This window comes from Cricetulus griseus, chromosome 3 (assembly GCF_003668045.3).
Source record: "Cricetulus griseus strain 17A/GY chromosome 3, alternate assembly CriGri-PICRH-1.0, whole genome shotgun sequence".
NCBI classification, from domain to species: domain Eukaryota; kingdom Metazoa; phylum Chordata; class Mammalia; order Rodentia; family Cricetidae; genus Cricetulus; species Cricetulus griseus.
The window spans coordinates 228878566-228901071 of record NC_048596.1 but is presented as its reverse complement, the minus strand read 5'-3'; the positions used below and the strand labels follow the sequence as shown (position 1 = coordinate 228901071).

At 45.9% G+C, this 22506-nt stretch overlaps 1 protein-coding gene and 1 long non-coding RNA gene across 3 annotated transcripts; both read right to left on the bottom strand.

The window, feature by feature from the left end:
- Positions 1-1265: 1265 nt before the first annotated feature.
- On the bottom strand, positions 1266-5619 carry LOC107978641. The gene is made up of 3 exons (XR_003483282.2): positions 5407-5619; positions 2617-2699; positions 1266-1697 (listed from the first exon to the last, which is right to left on the bottom strand). It is a non-coding gene; the product is annotated as an uncharacterized LOC107978641 (long non-coding RNA).
- Positions 5620-15773: 10154 nt separating this feature from the next.
- Calml5 (calmodulin like 5) lies at positions 15774-16220 on the bottom strand. Of its 2 annotated transcripts, XM_035441897.1 has the most exons (2): positions 16194-16220; positions 15774-16154 (listed from the first exon to the last, which is right to left on the bottom strand). In XM_035441897.1, the coding sequence occupies exons 1-2, from the start codon at positions 16218-16220 to the stop codon at positions 15774-15776; spliced, it is 408 nt and encodes a 135-aa protein (XP_035297788.1). The 2 variants fall into 2 exon arrangements, with proteins under 2 accessions (XP_035297788.1, XP_027261299.1); XM_027405498.2 differs by having other exon boundaries at positions 15774-16220.
- Positions 16221-22506: the final 6286 nt, after the last annotated feature.

Below are 22506 nucleotides of genomic sequence, written 5' to 3'. Positions count from 1 at the left end.
TACAGTTATGAAGTAACAGTGAAATAATTTTATGGCTGGGGATCATTATAACATGAAGAACCGTATTAAAGGGTCTCAGCATTTGGAAGGCTGAGAACCACTATCAAGGTTTCAGAGGGGTGTAGGCCTCATACATTAAGTGGCTGTTAGTTATCTCCACAAATGTTAGCCACCTGGGGAACTCATAGATTTAGATATAAATCTATCTTATCTATCTATCCCCATACTAGGCCTCACACCTCCAGTGGACATTAGTCCTCCCCCTCCCCCTGCAGAAAATAGGATGTAGACAGAAGGACTGGCCTTGGAAAAAAATCACACCCTCCCATAGGGGAAGAAGAGAGACACAGAGAGAGTATGTGTGTGTGTTCAACCAACCAACCAACCATAGATGCTTAGTAACTGCCCATCTTGTTTTTTGAGAGAGTCCGTCCTTGGGACCTAGAGCCACAAGCATCAGCATGTTTGCCTTTCCAGCATGGGTTACATGTGTACAGCACCACACCCAGCCTTTTTTTTTCTAAACTGCACAGTGGCTGGGGATTGAACTCAGATCCTTATACCAACATGACCAGCACTTTACTGACTGAGAAGTCTCCTCAGCCTTTTGTCCAATCACCTGGTTTCAGAACCCACACACATTACCAGATGACTGGATTGCTGTTGAGATTTACTGGGCATGGACCCCAGGCCCTTCTTTTAGTTAAACTGAACTTCAAGTCAAATGTCCCTGGACCTCAAGGGCAGAAAGCGTCTCTCCTTTTTAAATTTAGATCAAATAGTGTCAAGCCCCAAGTCTACCTTTGTCTTTGCTTCCCCTTGGGTATGGTGAAAATCTGTAGGTCACAGAGAAAAAGTGACTCCCTGTACTTTTCTTTATGAGCAAAGAAGGCAATTTTAAGGCGTTGAGGAATTCTGGGGAAGCTTTGGTAGAACGAATCAGAAAATTTTCGATAGAAGCTTCAGGAAGTCCCCTTGTGTGGCTGGGGCCAGGCTTGCCCCTTTGCTACAGGTCACGACCTCTTGTCTGGATTTGAACAATGGATGGGAAGCAAGGGGTTCCATTAGAGGGACCTCCTCACTGGAGGTGTGGCAAGAGCCAAGCTGGGGTACAGCATGCAGGACCAAGAACAGAAATGGGGAACTCGTGACCTTAGCTGTTCCAGTTCACTTATATCCTGTCTCTACTATGATCTCTCCAGGAGACCCTGGCAATCACTGCTGTGCTGCGGCCTTGACCTTTCTCAGTAGCATGAGAGATTAGGGTTATTTTCAAAGGCTCATTTATTGGAGTAGCACAATCACACTTTCACATTTAAAATACATTATCTCCTTGACATTTTTACTCTACACTTCCCGTTTTTTTTAAGAAGCACGTTTCAAATGAGCACTTTATGTTATTGTTGTAAATGGAAAGGCAGTTTCCTTTGCTGAAAATAGAAGGAAAGAGTAACAATAAGCTACTGTAAACAAAGTTACGTTAATGAGAGCTGGCTACATTTGTCAACTTCATAAGGAAGTTCTGTGCTCCTCTTTCTATTTCCCCACAAGAACCCTAAAATCATCCCAGATGCCACCAGGAGAACGAGTCCGAAGTTTTGGAAAACACTTTATTCGAACGCCTCTGCAGTCTTCTCCCGGGCTGCCATCTTGATTACGACCCTCGTGTCTCCTTCCCAGCTGCTCTTGACACTTTCCTGCAATAATTATAACACATGCAAAAACACAATTCCCTGATCTACAAGCTTTAAATAACCTTTATTTTTTTTCCAAAGCCAGCCCACAGAACAAGAGACCAGCATTGTGTTTTTGAGAGAGATAAAGGACCCTGTTTCCAAAATCCCCTCCTGCTGGCTGAGACAGATACCATGGTGGTTCCTGATAGGAAATCCCCTTCTGCCTCATGGAAAACCAGAGAAAGAAGCAGAGCAGCCCCAGTGGAGGTGACCAGCCTCCACCCAGGCTCCCATAAGTGAAAACTTTCCATCAGCACAAGCTAGAATCCTACTTGGAGGCAGGAAATTGCTGTTGCACTTTCTGCTATGGTTCAGATGTCGTCTGTGCCCCAGAGCTCCTGTGGTAGAAGTGTGACCCCAGTGTGATGATACGGAGAGGTGATGGGCCCTTTAGAAAGTGGGGCAAGTGGACCAGTGAATAGAGTTCTTGAAGTGCAATGTGAGACTAGAATTTGGCTCCCCAGAATCTGCAGAAAGCTGGGCAGGTTTGGGGATGGCCTGTCATCCCAGCGCTGGAAAACAGAGACAACGGGTTCCTGGGGAAGCTGGCTAATGGTGAGGTCCAGGGTTAGTGAAAGATTCACCTCAATAAATAAATACACTAGGGAGTGAAGGGGAAGACACCTGACATCAACTTTAGGCCTCTGCATACAGGAGGGCTCACATACATGACAACAAGCATATACACATGTGCAGTACACATAGTCATACAAATACAAAAATAAAGGAAAAAAAAAAAACCAAAAACCCTAAGGCCTGATTTGGTCATGGGCTTCCATGCTCAGTAGGAATTAATACACATCCTAAGGGAGTGGGTTGTGTCTCTGGGGACTGGATTAGTTGCTAACAGTGGGTTGTTTAAAAAAAAAGGCCAACTCACAAAATGTTCAGCATCTTCCTTAGGCATCACTAACTGCTTTCCCACACTTCCTCTGTCACCTTCCTGCCCACACCAGATTGGACCTGTAGAGCAACAGATCAGACTGTATGAATGATTTTGAGAACCAGCAAGGGGTGCATGGCTGAGGACTAGCTAGGTTCTCAGCTAGATGGGAAAGAGTAGATGTTATGAAAGAAACAAAACAAAACAACCATAATGACATGAAAAATAGCTAATATCATCTTTTTGTTTTTGTTTTTCAAGACAGGGTTTCCCTGTGTAGCTTTGGAGCCTGTCCTGGAACTAGCTCTTGTAGACCAGGCTGGTCTCGAACTCACAGGAATCTGCCTGCCTCTGCCTCCCAAGTGCTGGGATCAAAGGCATGTGCTGACATCATCACATACAAACACATGACTTTTATAAAGATTCCCTGCAAATGTAAAATTCTTCATGATTTTGTTTTTGTTTTGTTAAGTTCTCAAGAATGAGAATTCCACTAAGTGGTGTTTATAGGCATCTTGAAATTTCTCAAAGTTGATGTGGACTTTTCAGTCCCAGTGGAGAGAGTACACAGTGTATCTGTTGTGTAATCTAAAATATTGCATCTGCAAAATAAGAATACCAGCTGGGGATGCAGCTCAGTTGGTAGAGTGCTTGCCTAACAAGCACAGAGCCCTGGCTGGGTTCAGTCCCCATTGTCACATGAACCGGGCCTGGTGACTTGTGCTGTACTCCTAGGAAGGTAGAGGTGGGAGGGTCGTCATTCAAGGTCATCTTCAGGTACACTGAATGTCCAAGGACAACCTGACCTATGTGATATTGAGATGAGGGAAGGGTGGAAGAGGATAAAACTTCTTTGGAAATAAGCCCCATGCTTTCCTTTCCTGCCACAGGTAAGAAATTACTCTCTACTAAGCTGGGTGGTGGTGGCACAGGCCTTTAATCCCAGCACTCGGGAGGCAGAGGCAGGCAGATTTCTATAAATTCTAGGCCAGCCTGGTCTACAAAGCTACCCAGAGAAACCATGTCTCGAGAAAAACAAAAAAACAAACAAATCCTTGACTGTGCATAATTTGTAGTTTTGCATCCATTGAGAGGTGTAAACCCATTGCTTTCAGTTACAAAAATCCCATTCTAACATCCAGTAATCATGAAGACCATGTCTGAGAAACTATAACAGCTGCAACTACCCAGGTGCCCAATGTTGAGAATTAGAGCAAAACCTTTATCTCCAATGAAACAAGGCTTTTGAAATAATTTGAGTCTCAGGAGAAGAAAAGATGCCTGAGTCTCTCCATGGCATAGCTGAAACCTCCTCTGCATGTTCCCTCCCACCCACCCATCTCCTAAGGAGACCCCAAAAGCACCCTTGCCCTCCTGCTGAGTTACAATGCAGCATTCTGAGGCTTCAATACCAGCCCTAATTTTAGCCTCAGACTACTGAGAGCAGATAGGAATGGCTTTCAAAGTCAGCTAGCTGCTCTTCAATCCTATTGCTGTTATGCAGGTCTCCTCAGTGCTGGCTGAATGGCTTCTCAGTATCTCCACTGCTGTACACACAGTAGGTCTTCTTGTCTTTCTTGTCTGGACAGACTCACTTGTGCCTAGAACTGAGAGCAAAGACTCCATACTGTTTATCATGCAGAGCAGAATCTTTGGTGTTGGGGTAAGCTGAGCGAGCAAGACAAACTGTTCCATGGCTGTGATTGCTCACATGCTAGTGGGCGTGACATAGTCAGTGAGGAACAAGAAGAAAAGCAGAGGACAAGTTAAGTAAGGCCCTGTGGTACAGAGTGGCAAGACAACAGCTCTTATTAGAGTGGGTGACATTTATGTTGAAATCTGTGAAGTAAGAAGGAGTCTGGTGGTGACTCTAGTTGAAACCAAGAAATGCAGCATCAGGGAACACCCCATCCTCTCCCCTCCAGATGACTTAGCTCGCCCTCAGAGCCAGCAAATTGTCAGGCCATCTGGCCTCTCCCCTACAGGACCAACCCAGAGGGCGTGGCTGAACAGTCGGTACAAACCTGCCCTGATAATCACACTGGAAAGGAGGTTCATCTTTTACAAGGCCTCTGGATACCATTAATGTAAAAGCAGCCTCAGACTAGGATTTCAATGTGCTTAAAGAAAGGATTGGGTAGCTTAAAGGCACAATAACTGCATTCCCACCTATTTACAACCAGACCACCACTCTGCTTGGTCATCTTCTCTGAGACACTGGCTAGAAATAAAGTGCAATGCAGCCCCGAATCTCCAAGAAACTCCAGACTCCCCTAAGCCCATGGTACCCAGGTAGTCTCTAACGCTATTAGATGCTTTCAGAACTAGCTGAGGGGCTGAAGATGGATAATTCAGTTGCTAGCGTGCTTGCCTCACATATGTGAGGCTCTGGGTTCAACCCCCAGTACTGTATAAACTAAACCTGGTAGCACCTTAATCCCAGCTTGTAAGAGGTGAGGGTGGGGAGCTCAAAATCATCCTGGGCTACATAACAAGTTTGAGGCCAGCCTGGGACTGCCTGAAGTCTGCAACACCCACCCGCAATATCAGTTTGAAATTTTTATCTTGGCGGCTTTCCTGGTCCAGTCATTTGTATTGTGTCCAGCTCCCATAGAGAGTTCTTCCTGACCCCAGGGCCTAGCACTCTTCTTGGCAGACCAGGGGGACTGTCTTTAATGGGAGTGGTGAGTCCTTGCTGAGGGAAGAAAAGCAAAGTAGAGCAAAGGGACAGAGGGAGGAAAAGGAGGGGGGAAGGGAGAGCTCATTGCCCCTCCCACGCCAGCTCACCTCTCTGGGCTGGGAACCCCCTCTGCCCTTGTGTAAGCTTCTGAGTCTTAGCTCTCCTTGGTCAGCCACACAACAGCTGCCAGTAGCATCTCTGAAACTCCCCTTTCCATCTAAGGATGTTGGGTTGGGGGAAGGGCAAAGCGTGGGATTCTGAGCTTGTCTTGGGTAGGATGCGGTGGGGAGGTGGAAAGCCTGGGTTTGCAGCGAGAGATGAGACTGATAGCCAGCCAGATTCCCTGAACTGAGTATGAGGAACATGTGCCTCCCACACCCCAGCTCTTGGCCAACATTGTCCAGGCACCAGGGAAACCCTGGGCTCGACTCAAAGGGTTAGAAACAGCACGTCCTGCCCCATTTCTATCAAAAAGCTGCACAAGAGGCCCGTTGGCTTCTCAGTAGCTCCTGGATTCTGAGAATTCTGATGAGCTTTCCCCATCGGATGAGGCAAGAGGCCACATGGTCTCGTGTGAGCCAGGACAGCAAACAGCAGCAGGAACACCTGACCTGAGCTGTGGGTGCAGGGGTGAGGCTCAGCCTGGTCCCTCAATACCTAGTCCACTCTCACCCCCTCCCAAACTCCAGAGGCTTCCTTCAGCTCCAATGATTACCAAATCAGCCCATTCCTAGAAGCTCTTCCTCTGACTCAGCTCTCATAGCCACAGATTACTAAAGCAGGCCCTCCCCGGGCTAGCTTCTCTATGTATTTCACTTCCTCTAGCCTCCAGGAGATGTTATCTGCTCAGACTCAAGTGGTCATAGTCACCTCCCGGGGGGGTGGGGGGGGCCCTCACTGCTTACTTCAACCTGCACCTCAATCCAGAGTCATTCCCCTAAAGCACAAATGTGACCAAACATCTGATTAAAAAGCTTATTTAAAGTTGCTGGCTGCCAGTCCTGACAACCCAAGCTCAATCCCCTGGACCCACACAGGAGCAGAGAGAACTGACTCCCCCAAGTTGCCCTCAGACCTCCACGTGAGCACTGTGTTACACAAATTCTGACACATAGACATGAAATGAACAACTGTAATACAAAAGGATTCTAAAGCATCACTGGAGGCCTGCTGAGACCGCTCAATGACAGATAATGTACGTAGCATGCAGGAGGTTCTGACCTTTACCATGGCTTGAATCTAGCCTTCCCGCCAAAGCTAATGTTCTGAACCCCAGTCTTCAATCTCTAGCTTTATTTTGAAGGTTGTGGAGCCTTTAGGAGGTAAGACTTCAGGGACAGGCCTTTGGAGGTTTGCACACACTTGCAATCTCTGCTTTTATACGCTACCTTAGGCTCACCCGGCATGGCAGAGCCTGCCCTTGTCTTCCCCTCCATAATGGACAGCAACCCACTAAAAGTGTGAGCCCAAAGCCATCCTTGATCATTTACGTTGTTTCTTTTGTGCATTTTGTCAGAAGGACGAGAAATGTGATTGATAGGTTTCTTATTTAATCGGTCTATAAATTTTTGTTGTGGGTTTATTTATTTTGGGTGCACAGTGAGGGGTGTGTACCCCACTGCAGGTGTTGACGTCACAGGACAACCGGCGGGAGTCAGTTCTTTCTTTCCATGTGAGTCCTAAGAATTGAACTCAGGTCTTCAGGCTTGGTAGCAAGTGCTTCACTCAGTGAGCCATCTCATCTCACAGTACGACGAAATGGCAGAAATACTGCCGGTCCACACACTACCTTGGTCCTCTCTTTGCTTATTTCCTTTACATAAAGTCAAGGCAGTTATGATTTTTCCCCTTATTTTAGATTTAAACTGAAGCACATGAGTATCACTGACCTGCACGAGGCTACATGGCTGGTAAATGGCTTTATCAAGATTTAAGAATTCCATATGTAGACGGGTGGTAATGGCACATGCCTTTAATCCCAGCGCTTTGGAGTTAGAGTCAGGCAGGTCTCAGTGAGTTCAAGGCCAGCCTGCTCTATAAAACAAGTTGCAGGATAGCCAGGACTGTTACACAGGGAAACCATCTCGAAAACAGACAAACAGAAATTCCATATGTCTGACCACTGAGACTCTCTGTAGTAGTTTCCACCCTGAGCCTCATACAATACAACGCCCCTACTCCCAACTGATTCCATTTTATTTGGCCAACCCACAGGGCTCCCACTAGAGGAGATCTATGCAGCTGAATGCTTGCCCCATAGTAGGTCCATCCCCCTGGAGGCAACCTGCCCAGGGGACCAAAAGAGAGGCTGGGTGTGGGGGAGTGCCTAGTATAGTCATAGTTTCCAGGGGCAAGTTAGAGCACAACTTCTCAATATCTTGGCTGAGCAAGCACCTGGGGAGGTTAAAAAACACAACCACACCCAGGCCTCTCCCATACCCACTGTTTGGGGTGGGGGGAGTCAGCATCGGGGTGGGCACACAAGTGGCAATTTTCAAAAGCTTCTGGGTGTTTCCATGTACTCAATAATGACAGGTCTTAAAACATCCCAGCTGTCATCCTCACAACATTAAGGCCGATGACATTGATCCTCTTTTACAGATGAGTAAACGAAGGCATGTGACTGTCACAGACTTACTCAAAGTTGCCAGCTAGGGAACAGCTTCACCAAGACTTGAGAATTCCAGATTTCTTCCTCTGCCCACCACCAAGCTGGTGTAATGCTGTTAGGTCAACATAGCACAATGGTGGGAGTCACTGGGAAAGACAAAGCTGAAATGGGAAGCCGTGGGAGCACCTGGGGTGAGGGAGCAGCTGTGCATCCCTGGAGACAGTAAACACCCCCAGTATAGAGGTGGGAGCACCTGGGGTGAGGGAGCAGCTGTACATCCCTGGAGATAGTAAACACCTGTAGATAAGCAAGAACTTGCTTGCAGAAGTGGCCTTTGGACCCTTTCCCAGATCATTGTCAAGACAGACAGAAACCCAGGGAGGGGCAAGGTGAGGTCATCTGTGGGCTGAGCAGGGTGGAGACACTGGAAAGGACTCCATATTTGCTCCTTACAGGACAACTGAGTCTGCTCTTAGTGAATGGAGGGTATGACAGCCATGTTTAATGACCTTCCAATTTCTGAGGAAATGAAAAAGAATGTTTTATTTAGGTTCTTCCTGAGAATCTGGAATATCTACTGGGGGGTGAGGGGCTGGAGCGATTGCTCAGTGTAAGACTGCTTGAAGCTCTTCCAGAGGAGCGCAATTGAATTCCCAGCACCCACAGTGACCACTCACAATGGCCTATATAACTCCATCTTCAGGGGATCCAACATCCTCTTCTGGCCTCCACAGGTACCTGCACACACGTGGCATACACACTCACTCATATATAAAAATAAAATGTTTTAGAATAATAATTCAGAGGCTGGAAAGAGGTCTCAGAAGTTAACAGTGCTTGCTGCCCAAGTGTGAAGACCAGAGTTTGGATTCCAGCATTAATACAAAAGCTGAACATCACCCCCTCATGCCTGCAACCTTAGCATTGAGAGTGGGGAAGACAAGATCACTGGGGCTCACCGGCTGCCAGCTAAGCTAAAGAAAGAAAGTTCTACACTTAGTAAGGAACTCCACCTCAGAGGGACAAGATGGAAATGATAGATGAGGGTTCCTGAAACCTTCCTCTGGCTTCTGCAGGAGTGCACGGGTACTCACACCCATTCATACAAATGCACATATATGACAAACATATATATCATATCTATGCATATATACGCACACAAAGAATTTCAGGGGTGGGTGGTGAAAACAACAACCTGAAATCTATAAATAGGTCCAATTCAGTCCGATCTGTATGATGTATTATGTGTGTTTGTATTTCACAAGTATTTATTGGGAGAGTGTCCCAGTGTCACAGCATGTGCCTGGAGGATAGAGTACAACTTACAGGAGTGTAGATCCCAGGGCTCTAACTCAGGCTAGCTGGCAAGCATCTCTACCCACGGAGTCATCTGGTTGGACCCCTTTTTATACTTTCTTAGATACTCCCTCTGTGTAGTCTCAGGCTAATCTCAGATTCTCAGTTCTCCTGCCTCAACTACCAGCATGCTGGAAGTCAGGTTTGTACAACCACACCCTGCTGGTCTGAGGTCTAAATTTGATCTATCCCATGTAGTGTAGAATCTCCACATCTCTAAACCGGGGAGTGACTTGCTGGAAATGGAGGCTTACGTAAGGGTGATGACAGTCATCGTCCTCAAACAGTAGAGTGCAAGAAGCCCCTCTCTCCAGTGTCACCTCAAATTCTCTTCCTGTTGAGTATAGCTGTGTGACAATCACTTTAACCCTGATGATACCTGAAAGCCATCCCTATGAAGACTAGAGAGCATGCCTGGGTACTGGAGGCCAGAGGGACCGGCTTTAACACGACGTGCACAGAGAAGGCTATGCTTGACAGCACGCATGCAGGAGAGTACACAATCTAGGTTAGGGTTGATGAGCCTTCTTATTTGGTGTAACCAGGAATTCTGATACAGGTACACTTGGCTAGGAAGTATGTAAAAATCAAGAGAGTCCATTCAGAAAGTCCTCACTCAGGACCAAATGTGTGCCAGGCCCATTTTTGAAAAGGCTGCCAGGAGGAGATGTAAGAAAGGGACTTTGAATGGGGATTGTGTCACCAGGCTGGTCAAGAAAATGGACATAGACACTAGGAGCATAGCTCAGTTAGCTGGTAGAATGCTTGCCTAGCATACACAAAACCCTGGGCTCATCTCAACACTTGGTGTGGTGTAGCACACCTGTGATCTTAGCCTGTGGGAGGTAGAGGCAAGAGGATTATCTTAAACTACATTAGAAACCAGCCTGGGCTACTTAACACCCTGGAGATGGGGGGGAATAAACTTAAAAGTGAGAATTAAATAATTTGGGAGGGATCCAATGAAACAGCATCATATTTAGTACATACAGTAATTCATTTCAAATCAGTTTACTAATTAGTGGCTTGGAAGATTTGGGGACATCTTGTTTCAGTTTAATTAGTTTCATTTTTACCACAGCTGTTTGACCAGAGACAATTCCAGTAGATTGTTCCAGTCAGTTCTGTTCACATGTCAGTAGTGCATGTGTGATTCATAGCTCAGAAACTGAGCACCTAGCAAATAATTAAAATGCATGAAAAATGTCTACTGATCAAAGAGGTTTAAAAAAAAAAACCACCTGCAAATTAAGAGAAGCACTAAGAGCTGGGTAGGCTGATATATACCTTCAATTCTAGCATTCGGAGTCGAAGGTGGGAAAATTACAAGTCAATTGAAATGAGCCAGCAGCTCTCCTTTCCTCAAATCATAGATCCAACAGACAAAACCAAATAAAAACCCAGAGAACTTTAATCCCAGTGGTGCTACAATGGTTACATGAGTTGACTACAGTTAAAATAATTTACTAAGTTCAGCCCAAAAAAATCTAAACTGGATAAATAAAACTTCAAAGAAATTCACAAACACTGTCAACATTACTCCTCTAAGATGAATTTTATCATTCCTTTTTATCTTATATGTTTTTGAGACAGGATTTTTTTTTTCCTGAGGCAGGACTTTTCTGTGTAGCCCTGGCTATCCTGGAACTCCTTCTGTGGACCAGGCTGGCTTCAAACTCCTGAGATTCACCTGTGTCTGCCTCCCTAGTGATGGGATCAAAGGCGTGTTCACCACCGTCCAACTCAAGATTTTATTTTTATGGCCTTGAACTCACTGTGGAGCTGAGGATTACCTCAAATTACATCTGATTCTCCTGCCCTCACCTTCTGAGTGCTAGGATTACCAGTATCAACAACAGAGCTCATACCCTACCCTTCCACTGCTGAACTCTCTAGTACCAACTAGAGGGCTGGAGGAGACTGGGGCTCTGGGAATTCAAATTAAGTCCTAAGAAACAATCCCTGTGAGCTGGGTGGTGATGGTGTACACTTTTAATCCCAGCATTTAAGAGGCAGAGAGAGGCAGGAGGAACTCCATGAGTTGAGGCCAGCCTCGTCTACAGAGCGAATTCCAGGACAGCCAGTGCTATGCAAAGAAACCTTGTATCAAAAAATGAAAGGAAGGGGGAAGCAGTGGAGAGGTGGGAAGGGAGGGGAGGAAAGGAAAGGTGAGGAGGGATGAGAGAAGAGACAATCCATGGGACAGAGAGATCCAGGAATTTATGCACACCCCACTTCCACTCTTAAGGTTTACAACCTACATGTCTTCCCCAAACAGCCACGCACTAAAGACACTGCCTGAAAGTGGTTGCCTCTTTAAGAGGTGGAGCTTAGTGGAAGGAAGTTAAACCATTGGGAATGTGCCTCTGGAAGAGATAGCTGAACCTTTACCTCTTCCTCTATCTAGTTCATTATTTGCTCCCAGGCTGTAGTAAGGTAAATTGCTATGATGTACAACTCCAGACCCACAGAGATGTGGCCCAGAAAGCATGGAGTGAAAACTCTGAAACTATAAACCAAAACATACTGTTCCTCTTTTAATTTGATTGTCTCCATTAAACTGATTGTCACAGGTCTTTTGTTACAGTCAAACACTGACTAACCCCTTCACACTTACGGGTAGTGTTGCAATTGAGGGGCTTGTCATAAACACTGAAAGTACTTAGTACCTACTTACTACAGGGCAGAGATGGTGTGAGATCCCTTGTGTGTCACTCCAGGCTTGTGAAGGAACACTCACCATTGCTCACCTGAAGACCCAGGCTAACCCAGCTCCATGGTCTGACTGCCTAAGATGAGCTTAGAATGACATAACACACCTTAACTGACTCTCCCATATACACACCTTCCCACTATCATTGTCCCCAGGAGCCCAGACTTGGTTTCCTTTGTCTTATCATTTTACCACAATATACAGTCCTCTGTTAAGATGCCTTTAAGTTCCAACGTATAAGTGTTTCTTTGGGTTTTTACTTCTTTTATATGACTCTTTTGTATAGATGTAAAGTAAATTTCCTTTCCAATTAATCTGTCTTCTGTCAACTTAATTTGTAAATGCCAGTACTTGAAGATGAGAAGGGAAAGGTTTTCTCCTACATAACACAGATTACATGATAACAAGTAGAAAAACTGGGGACATAGCTCAGTTGGCAGAGTGGTTTAGCTAGTGGGCACAGGCCTCAGGGTTTGATCCCCAGCCTTGTATAAATGGTGTATGGTGGGTTGTATATATACAATTCCAGCATGGGGTAGGCTCCGGAACAAAGACTTTCCCTTGCAAGACTCAAGAATTTCAGCTCCAACATGTTTTCACGTTAAAATGTTTGGACCTTGGGTCACTATTGGAAAAAAAAAAAAAAACAAACAACTAGATTTAATCTGGGAAACACATCCCCTGTTGTTGGTAGGGTTCTGTAGAAATGCTTTGATTGGGGGTCTTCAGCTCTTCAATGATAAAATTTGCTTAGTTGGTTAAATCCAAGTCTTTTGTCCCCAGTCATCCCACGGGTCATAGATTTAGAGTTGGAGAATTAACTTAGCTTTCCCATTGTAAGGGTCAGGGAGAGCTTGGATGGTTAGCCAAACAAACAAACAAACAAACAAACAAAAAGCCATCTAATTCTCTCTAGGTATGGCTTAGGCTGGAGGGCAATTTCCTTCTAAGTGCCCCTCTGTAATTTCTAATCTTCTATAATCTGCAGGTATTATATTTAGTCTAAAATAGACTAAACTATAGAAAATAAAATACTTGACATCCATGTAGCCTATACTCAAACCAGGAAAAAAAAGAATTGACCAGAACCTTGAGGTTTCTCTCACTCCTTCTTGAGGCACTCCCTCCCACTAGAAGGAACAACTGAATTTCATGTTTATTGTTCCCACTAGACAAAAAAAAAGAAAGAAAGAAAGAAAGAAAAAGAAAGAAGAAAAAAAGAAATTCACACTTGAGAGATAAGGGGCAACTTTTATTCTTAGAAAATCAATTTGCTTTTCCTCCTTAGATTCAAGCAGTTATCAGATGTTTACATTTCATGGATCACTAACATTCGCAATAGATTTGAAGACACGAGAAACACAATGCGAACCTCAAATGACCCTCTACTATCATGATGGCTTCTCCACAGAAAAGACATTCAACACTGCAAGCACGAGAGCAGCAGATTCTCCGAGTTCTGAGTGTAAAGCCTTTCTCTAGCTTCTTTTGTTTATTTTCAGAGTTTCTTATAGCCCAAGCTGCCTCCACCTCACTGTGGAGCCAGGAGTGACTCTGAGTTTCTAATCCTCCTGCATTTGCCTCCCGATCTAATGCTAAAAATCAAAACCAGTGCTTCCTACAAACTACACAAATGGACTTTCCTGACCGTGCATCTGCAGCCTATCTTGTCTATATTTTATTTTTATCTTGACGGAGTAATCCTCACTTTAGACACTCAGCCTGTGGCTGTCTCTGCCCCATCTCCCCACCTCATCTCCTCATCCTTTCCCCAGAGCTTCTGCCTGCCCTTCTTCGGGTGCTGCTACCCTTGTGGTAGCCTGGAGTCTGCTTCCTGACCTCGCCACCCACAGGGCACCACAACACTCCAGCCCCAGGTCTTTCCCTCCACCCTGCAGGCTAGAAGGTATCCAAAGTGGCAAGATACCTGGTGACAGAGTGGTGAGGGACAAGCCAACAAAGTGTAAGAACCAAAGAAACTGGAGTAACCCCAGAGTAAGCCCACTGGGAAGACATGAACATCATCTCACAGATGCGACAGACTTCCCTTAATGACCGGGACCAGTTCCTAGCTCCACTGAGCTCTGTGCTTAAGTGAAGACAAAGAAGACAGGCTCGGCCACTCACCACCACAGGTGCATACTCTCCACAGATGCATACCCACCACAGGTGTGCCAGAATGCGGGGGTGGAGGGACTGCCTGGGCGGAAGGATTTTGCAATAGCTCTTCAGAGAAGATGGCACTGTCTCTCTCCCCACCGGGGGTGAGAGCCACTGACTTGGTCCAGCTGGGACAAGATAAGAGCAATATCAAAGATGATTTGAGCTTAAATTTCACTAGGGGAAGGAAGGAAGGGAAGGAGGGAGGGAGGGAAGAAGGAAGGGAGGGAGAAAAACCCCCTTTCATTGAGGAGGAAGCAGGAACCCAGCTTATTAAACAACAAGCAAGACTCTTTTAGTGCAGTGTTCCAAACTAGGCAGCCGTCGTCCCCCTGCCCCCAAGTTCACACAGTGACCTCGTTTGTCTCAGATAGGGATGGGAGAGCCCTTGCAGCCCTTAGTCTTTCTCCTCCATCTTCTATTTGGGATGAATCCCTCAAGCTGAAAGGAACATCAGAGCCTCACAAGTAAGGCCAAGAAGGAGTCACAGTATGGGCCCATAGAGTTCTATCCTGTGGAAACATGAGTGCTCTGCTAACAGCTTTGGAAACAAACCCCTCCTGAAATTTCTGCCTTCAGCAAGTAATCACCATCACCTCCCCTCCCAGTACCATTTCCCACACTTTGTCCATCATGTATGTGCCCTGATCACTTCTCATCTGGCTACATGACTATAGTTTTTGTAAAGTGGATCCCATTACTAAGGTCCCATCTTTTAAAAATATCTATAGGATAACATATTTCAGATACAGAATACATGCACACACAAAAATCACACACACACACACACACACACACACACACACACACACACACACGGGGACACATGCATGCATCTATATGTACACTTATATACTCACATACAGGCACACATGTATAAACCCATGTGGACATACACAGAAGACATAGACACATACATACATGATATACCTAGACAGGCTTATTCGGACAGACGTACACATGCACAGAGACACAAATATAAAGACAGTTCTCACAGCCTTTTTACTCAAGGTTAATGCACAACAGGCTGTATGAGAAGGGGAGTGTCTTTCCTTGGTTGGTTCTTCCCATTCCAGGCCAGGCACTGGTACCCAGCAGCTCAGGCCGACCTTAAAACTCAAAACATCTGCTTCCTCCATCTGCCTGCCCCCCACACATGCCACTACTTATCTTTCCTCCTCCTTGGGAACTAGGGAAGATAAGAGGTAGACCAAAGGGCTTCCCAGATCAGTTCTCCCACCAGTTCTATGAAAGGGATTCCCACTCCAAAGAATGTATTTTTGGAAGCCCTTAGGAATTCCCTTTTTAATCAAACACCAAGCACACAGAATTTGCATTCCTTTTATTTAAACCATTATGAGAGCCCTGAGAGGTAGGAAGCACCCAATCCACAGCAGGAGGAAGAGGAGGGACCAGCCCAAAGAGAACATCCTTTGCCCAGAGTCTCAGCAGACAGAGAGGGGACACGTGAGCAGCCTCGGATGGCACAGCATCCAGGACCAGTAAAGTCTTTCTCATTCATGAGGTAGTTTCCCATACACCAACACAGAAGCGGAGCCCTACAAGAAGGCACAGGGCCTGTTGGGCCTGAGTCAGGCAGATAGAGATCGGGTGGGGCTTGCACCCTGGCAGTCTCACTTCTCACGCAGCATGCGCGCAAACTCCTCATAGTTCACCTTCCCATCCTTGTCCACATCAGCTTCACTGATCATGGCATCCAGCTCCTCCTGTGAAATCGTCTCTCCCAGCTGAGCCATGGCCTGCTTGAGCTCCTCCACAGTGATGTGTCCATCACCATCCTGGTCAAAGACGCTGAAGACAGCCCGCATCTCCTGCTCGGTGCTTCCTCTCTTGTACTTGGCCATTGCCGCCAAGAATTCGTCAAAGCTGATGGTGCCATCGCTGTCTGTGTCCACTCTGGAGATGAGCGCCTTCAGTTCTTCCTCTGAAAGGTTCTTGCCCAGCTGCTTCATCACATCACCCAGTTCATCGACACTGATGTGGCCGTCCTTGTTCTTGTCAAACCTATCAAAAGCTGCATGGAACTCATCCACCTGCTCCTTAGAAAACCCGTGAGACATGGCTGTGTTCTCGGTCCCTCACAGAGCTTCTGAGCTTGCTGTCAACCGGATGTCAATCTGCTGCTCCTCGGGTTTGTGGTCCAGCGTTCAGGGCTGCTGCTGGGATCTGAAGCCGTGTCTGTTAAGAGGGCTGAGCTATAGGTAGCCTTGCCCTGGCATGGGAATCCCCTCCTTTTCTGCAATTGGAGCAAAGGGAGGAGGCTCCCCACCCTCTACCTGCCCTCAGGCAAGATGCTCCTCCCAGGGAGGGACAGATCAGCTGCAGACAAGGAATGAAGTAATTGGGATAGATGGGAAGACCCATGAGTAAATTGATAGGAAGTGTCATGGGGGCAATGGGACAAAGACTACCAGCTTTGGTGTCCAGGGAGCCTCAGATGGGGAGGGAAAAAGAGAAAAAAAGCTCCAGTTAGATAATTTATTTCCCAAAATTGGTCCTGATGGCAGACCAATCCACTGCATGGACATCTGCCTAGGACATACTTCCCCTGTGAATGATTTTCATAGATGCTTTGACCAGGTTGATGGTCTCAAGAGTGCTTCCTCAACTCCACAGAGACTCACTGGAGAGAGGCACAGTGTTGAAGAAGCTGCCTTGGGGGCTCAGCAGTCCTCAGGGGGATTCAGATTAGGATTTCTCCTCTCAAGCTTGTCCTAAGGCTGAGGCTGATGGAAAGGGGAAGTAGAAGCACAAATGCTCCTGGCTTTAGCCATGGCTTTCATTCCACTTACAGTCCAAGAAGAGAGGAGGGAACTGTTTGTCTGTAGGATCCAGAAAGGAAGGATCTGGGTTGTATTCTGCTGCGGAGGCATCATTTATTAAAATCAAACGATGTGAAGTATGATTTTAGAGGGGAGAGGAAAGGCATTTTGTCTTTCCCAGTGAGTCCTACAATTCCGCAGCCAAGTCCAGTGTTCTCCAGACAGTTTCCATTGGAGATGTATTCCTTCCACACACAGGGTGGGAAACAACTGAGATTGGAGAATCTTGCCTGGGTACTGCTTAGGCACTGGAAGGCAATGTGTGGCCAGTAAAGTCCAGCCACGGACAGGATAGCTGTGATAGGAACTTGACCCTCTGGGGATTTTCTGTGTCAGCCCTAAGCATACTAATCCACTTGGGACACCCCTACCCATGGCCTTCTGTGTGTGGTCTGCCTTCTGGGAAACCCATCCCTGCACAACCCGGAACAGTAGAATTTAGACCAAGACCTCAACACTATAGAGTAGTCCCTAAGATTTTTCAATGGTGGCTGGATATGTGAGTAGACATTTGCCATGGAGAGCCCAAGATGAATTTCAAGGAAGCCATCTTATTCATGCTCTTCCTGAGAAAATTAACAAATTCCTCCTTCTCTGGTTCAACCAGATAAATAGACAGAGGATTCTCTTCTTCTCTGAAGTGAAGCCAGACAAACACCAAGATCCCCTGGCACTCCACCCCCGACTCCCACTCTGTGTCCAGGGAGCCTCAGATGGAGAGGGAAAAAGAGAAAAAAAAGGCTCCAGTTAGATAATTTATTTCCCAAAAACTTCTTGAAAAAAGGATTGCTATCTCATCTTTGTGCTGGAAAAATACAGCAGCCTCAATAAATATTAAGCAACCAATTTCTCAATGAAGTGACAACTAGTTCTGGGTGGAGAATGTCATTCCAACCTGGACAGCAGAGTAAGGAAGCATCTTGCTCGGTGAGAGACACAGGAAAGGTGGAGCTTTTAATAACAAGCTTCAATCCAGCTCCTTTGTTTATTTTTTTAAAAGAATACTTGAAGATATCCATCTAAATTCGAAATGCCTTTTTCTTCTCATCTTCTTAGTAGAGCCTGTGATTAAAACAAAAACTTAATAATCATTGTGTTATTATGTTCTTTTGGTTAAGTAATATTATACATTCAGTGTTAGGAGATTTTCTGTTCTGGTTCTGGATTCATTGCTGATCTGGCCAAATATGTCCCAATATTTTCATCTACAAGCAAAGATGATGCATCTACCATATCTAAGGAGATTAATTAAGAACAGAGTAAAAAGTTCAGACCAATAGAAGATGTTTCTACTCTATGATAAATCTCACATTCAAGGAAAAGCTGATTTCCCTTTGGTGGAAGCCTCAAACAGTATCTGTGTAAATGGAGAACTCGCCCTGTGTCATTAGCATACCATTCTTGTTTGAGCAGCAACGAAAACACCAGAAATTACATCTACTTTGAGGTTGTAGATAAATCAAACATGCCAACTCTCTGAATGTTAGCAGATTTTGAATATCAACGAATGCCATTTCCTTTTTTTGTTTGTTGTTTGGTTGGTTGGTTGGTTTTTTGTTTTGTTTTTCAAGACAGGCTTTTTCTGTGTAGCCCTGGCTATCCTGGAAATTGCTTTGTAGACCAGGATGGCCTCAAACGCAGAGATCTTCCTGCCTCTGCTTCCCTAGTGCTGAGATTAAAGGCATGGACCACTACCACCTAGCTAATCAATGCCATTTCATGTATAATGGAAACTCTATTTAGAAAGGAATCTATGAAGCTGGGAAGATGGTCCCATTGTCAAAGTGTTTGCCATGAAAGCACAGGACCCTTGTAAAAAGTCAGGTACATGTATAATCCCACCACTGGAGTGGTAGAGATAAGAGGATCACTAGGGCTTGCAGAACAGCTAGTATAGCCAAATCCATTAGCACCAGGTTCATCAGGAGACCCTTCCTTGAACAATAAGACAATAGAGGAAGCAATAGAACAAAATAGGAAGATAGAAAGACACCTGGCACAACCCCTGGACTCCACGTGAATGACTACACACGTGCACACACAAACAGCATACACAGAAAGTAGTGGTCAGGGTAGGAGGAAGGAAGGAATCTAGCTGGGCTGAGGATAAAGTTCAGTGGAAGATAAAGCTGGGGATAAAGCTAGTTTGCGTAAGGCCCTGACTTCCATCCCCAGTACCACCAAAATAAAATAAATAATAATAATAAACCCCTAGTTGCGTGATGCCATATCACAGAAAAGGCAATCACTATGTGATGCCCATATCCCATATTCCAAATGAAGAAATGGCTCTTTAGGAGGAAAGACCTATGACTCCTTGGGAGTCATGGGAAAGGCTTTTCCCTGCTCCTTCTGCCATGTGGGCTCTGCTTCCTCTCATAGGCTATGTTTCACCATATATACATGATTTCTTTACTCCTTCCCAGCAAGTCTCCTGCCTTAGCATATGAGCTGTCAACCACCTGGCTTAACTTCCAAGGGTGGAAGTCATCAGTGACATTCATGCCACAGGAACCTCATGGAGTCAAACTAGAGATTGAGAAAGGGGACAATGTATCATTTGCTGCCCAGACCCACTTCAATCAAGGCCTTTCTTCATTAGCTGGTTTAATATGCCAACCTGGCTCTGTGGTGGGATTTTTGTAGGAAGGAGCAGTGGAGACCAGAAGGGCCCCGGTTTCATGATTGCCTGTGGCTAAGACACCTGCACCTCACATGCGGCTCCTGTGTCGTAGAAACAATTGAAATTGTTCATTCATGAGTAGCTGAAGGCTTCAGGACTTGCTCCTTGTCGCACAGCTGGGGGACATGTGAGACGGAAACTCAGGCAGACCATCAAGAGAAGGGAAGATAGCACCCGATTTATTCCAGGTATGGTGGCTGACCCTGGAGCTGGCGAGTGACACAGGTGTCACAGGTGGTCCTCGTGAGCCACATAGGGCATGTGTTGAGGGGGGAAGAACTGAAACTGAGCAAGTGAGATTCACTGATAAGAAACATCTGGAGCCGAGCGAGGCAGGAGGAAGGCTGTGGTTAGCAGAGGGAAAGACCAGAGCATGAGTACAGGCAGGCTTGAGCCTTTGGGCTGGGTATTAGAGATGGACTCTGGCCCAGGGTGTGTCCTCTCTCATGTCCCCTCAGCTTACACCCTCAAGAACATAGAGACCCTCCCAAGTGAGAATGACCATGGGATAAGTAGTGAGTCTTCGTTAAGGCTGACTGAACACCTCTGCAGGTGGCAGAGGAGAGATGAAAAACTTCCGCAGAGCTGCTGGGCCAGGCCCTGAGGGCAGGGAGGGAGAGTAAGTAACCATGGGACAATCCTGTGCAAAGACTGTGTGTGCATGTAAGTGTACCTGTGCACAGATATGTGCTCCTGTGCTCCTGTGTCTAGATGTACATGTGTAGATGTGCACAGACTTCCAGTATCACATGTGTTCATTTATATGTGCATCTGTATCTGTATGTACATATGTGATCCAGGGATGCATCCAGGTTAGTTTTCCTTTGGGGTTTGTTTTGTTTTGTTTTGTTGTCAACTTGATACTAGCTGGAATTTTCTGGCAAGAGGAACTGAGTTGAGAAAAGGCCTTCACTGGATTGACCTGCAGGCAAATCTGTGGGGGACCTTTTCTTGACATTAATGACTAATGTCAGAGTCCCAGCCACCCCTAGGCAGGTGGTCCTGGGAGGTATAAGAATGCAAAGTGAGCAAACCACTGGGAGCAAGCCAGGAAGCAGCTTTCATCCATGGTCTCTGCTTCAGTTCCTGCCTTGAGTACTGCCCTGACTTCCCTCCAAGATGGATAGAAATTGCAAGTTGAAATAAATCTTTTCCTCCCCAAGTAGCTTTTGGTCACAGTCTTTATCATAGCAAGAGAAAGCAAACCAGAACAGTATTATACAATGTATTCACATATGTGCCTTGTATAAATACATGTGTGTATACTTACACATGCATGTATGAGTCTGTATTTGTGTGTGGTGTGTGTCCAGGTGTTGGGAGGAGGTGTGTGAATAGTTATATTCCTGCTCAGGTATTCAGGAAGAATGGTTAAAGTTGATTCCTGCATGCATAGGGCTTTATTCTAGGAGCAGATACACAAAATATCCAGTCCTTCCATGATCGTTTGGCTTTTGTGTGTGAACCACTCCAGAGAAACCAGAGTAACAGGTTGGGAAACACAGACCATAGTAGAGACTCCTCTGTGTCCCAGGACTTGCAGGAACCTGATTTCATCCTCCTCACACCTGAGCCTCCACGGTGTGGGCACAACAAGCTCTCCCCCAGGGAACTAAGGAGTCTGGGTGGAGTCACCTCATCTCTCTGGGATGTGATCTATGGGAGAGAACTAGGCACAGCGTCCACAGTTCAATCACCATCACTTTTCTTAAGCACTGATTTCTTAAGCAGGAAGGATGGTACTTCCTGCCTCGCTCCCATTGTCTGCCACAGTCCTGCTGTGTATGAGTTGAATGGATTGGACAGATGACAGGAAATGATCTCAAAATGAAGACTCAAAGTTGGAATCCCTGCTGTATTGTCGGTGACTGTCCAACCAACTGTGCAACTCTTGAGCTACAACAGTATGTCACCTAGAGTCCCCTGGGAAGAGTGCTGAGGTCCTGCTCTCACGGAGCTTAAGCCTAGGGTTCTGAGGTGAGGAGAAGCCTTGGGCTGGTGAGAGCTGCTATTTATTCAGAGCTTGAGGTTTGCCTGGGCTTGTTAGGTTAGTTGGCAAGAACAGTCCTTCCCGCCCTTACCCATCATTGACATACCTGGGAACTTGGCAGGACACACACTGCGTTGTGTCCCAAGCTCAGGCCCCATGTATCACCTCCCCTCCCAAAGCATAACCCTGTTACCCAGGACTTTCAGTAAGAAGCTTTTGGAGAGATCTTTAAGATACATATTTATTTGATAGTACATTTATATAATTTTACTAATTTATTTTGAAAACAGGATCCCATGTACTAAGGGTGTCCTCAAACTCACTTAGAATGACACTGAATTTCTCATCCCCCTGCCTCTTCTTTCCAGATATTTGTCTGGTTTGCTGAGTCCTGAGGATTGAAGTCAGGGCTTCAAGACTGCCAGGCAAATAAATAATCAACTGAGCCACACTCACAGCCCCGAGAGAAGCGTTTTCCCAAATAACTATTTTATCTAATCATCTAGATGACCTCTCTGGGGTAGATCATGTGCTCCATTCCTTGCCATTTAGAGGTAATCAGGTGACTCAGCACCCAGTAGCTAAGCCATGCTCAGGTCTGTCACACTGCAGCATTATGTACACACTTCTGTGTGTGTGTGTGTGGGGGGGTCTGTCTGCCACACCTGGGACAATGCTAGTCTGCTGCCCTTTCTCCAGGTGATGGTCGTCATCTACTGTCATGAGGGTAGCTGCCCTTTTTCCATGGTCTTCTCTCAGGGAACCTTGTGTTCTTGATTTACAGCTTTTAGTGATAGAACTCAAAGCATAATCCAAAGTTCTGGGTAAACAGTCTGAAAACCAGCTACTTT

Excerpts from the sequence above, each read along its gene's own strand:
- Calml5 (XM_027405498.2), bottom strand. The coding sequence starts at position 16,220 with ATGTCTCACGGGTTTTCTAAGGAGCAGGTGGATGAGTTCCATGCAGCT.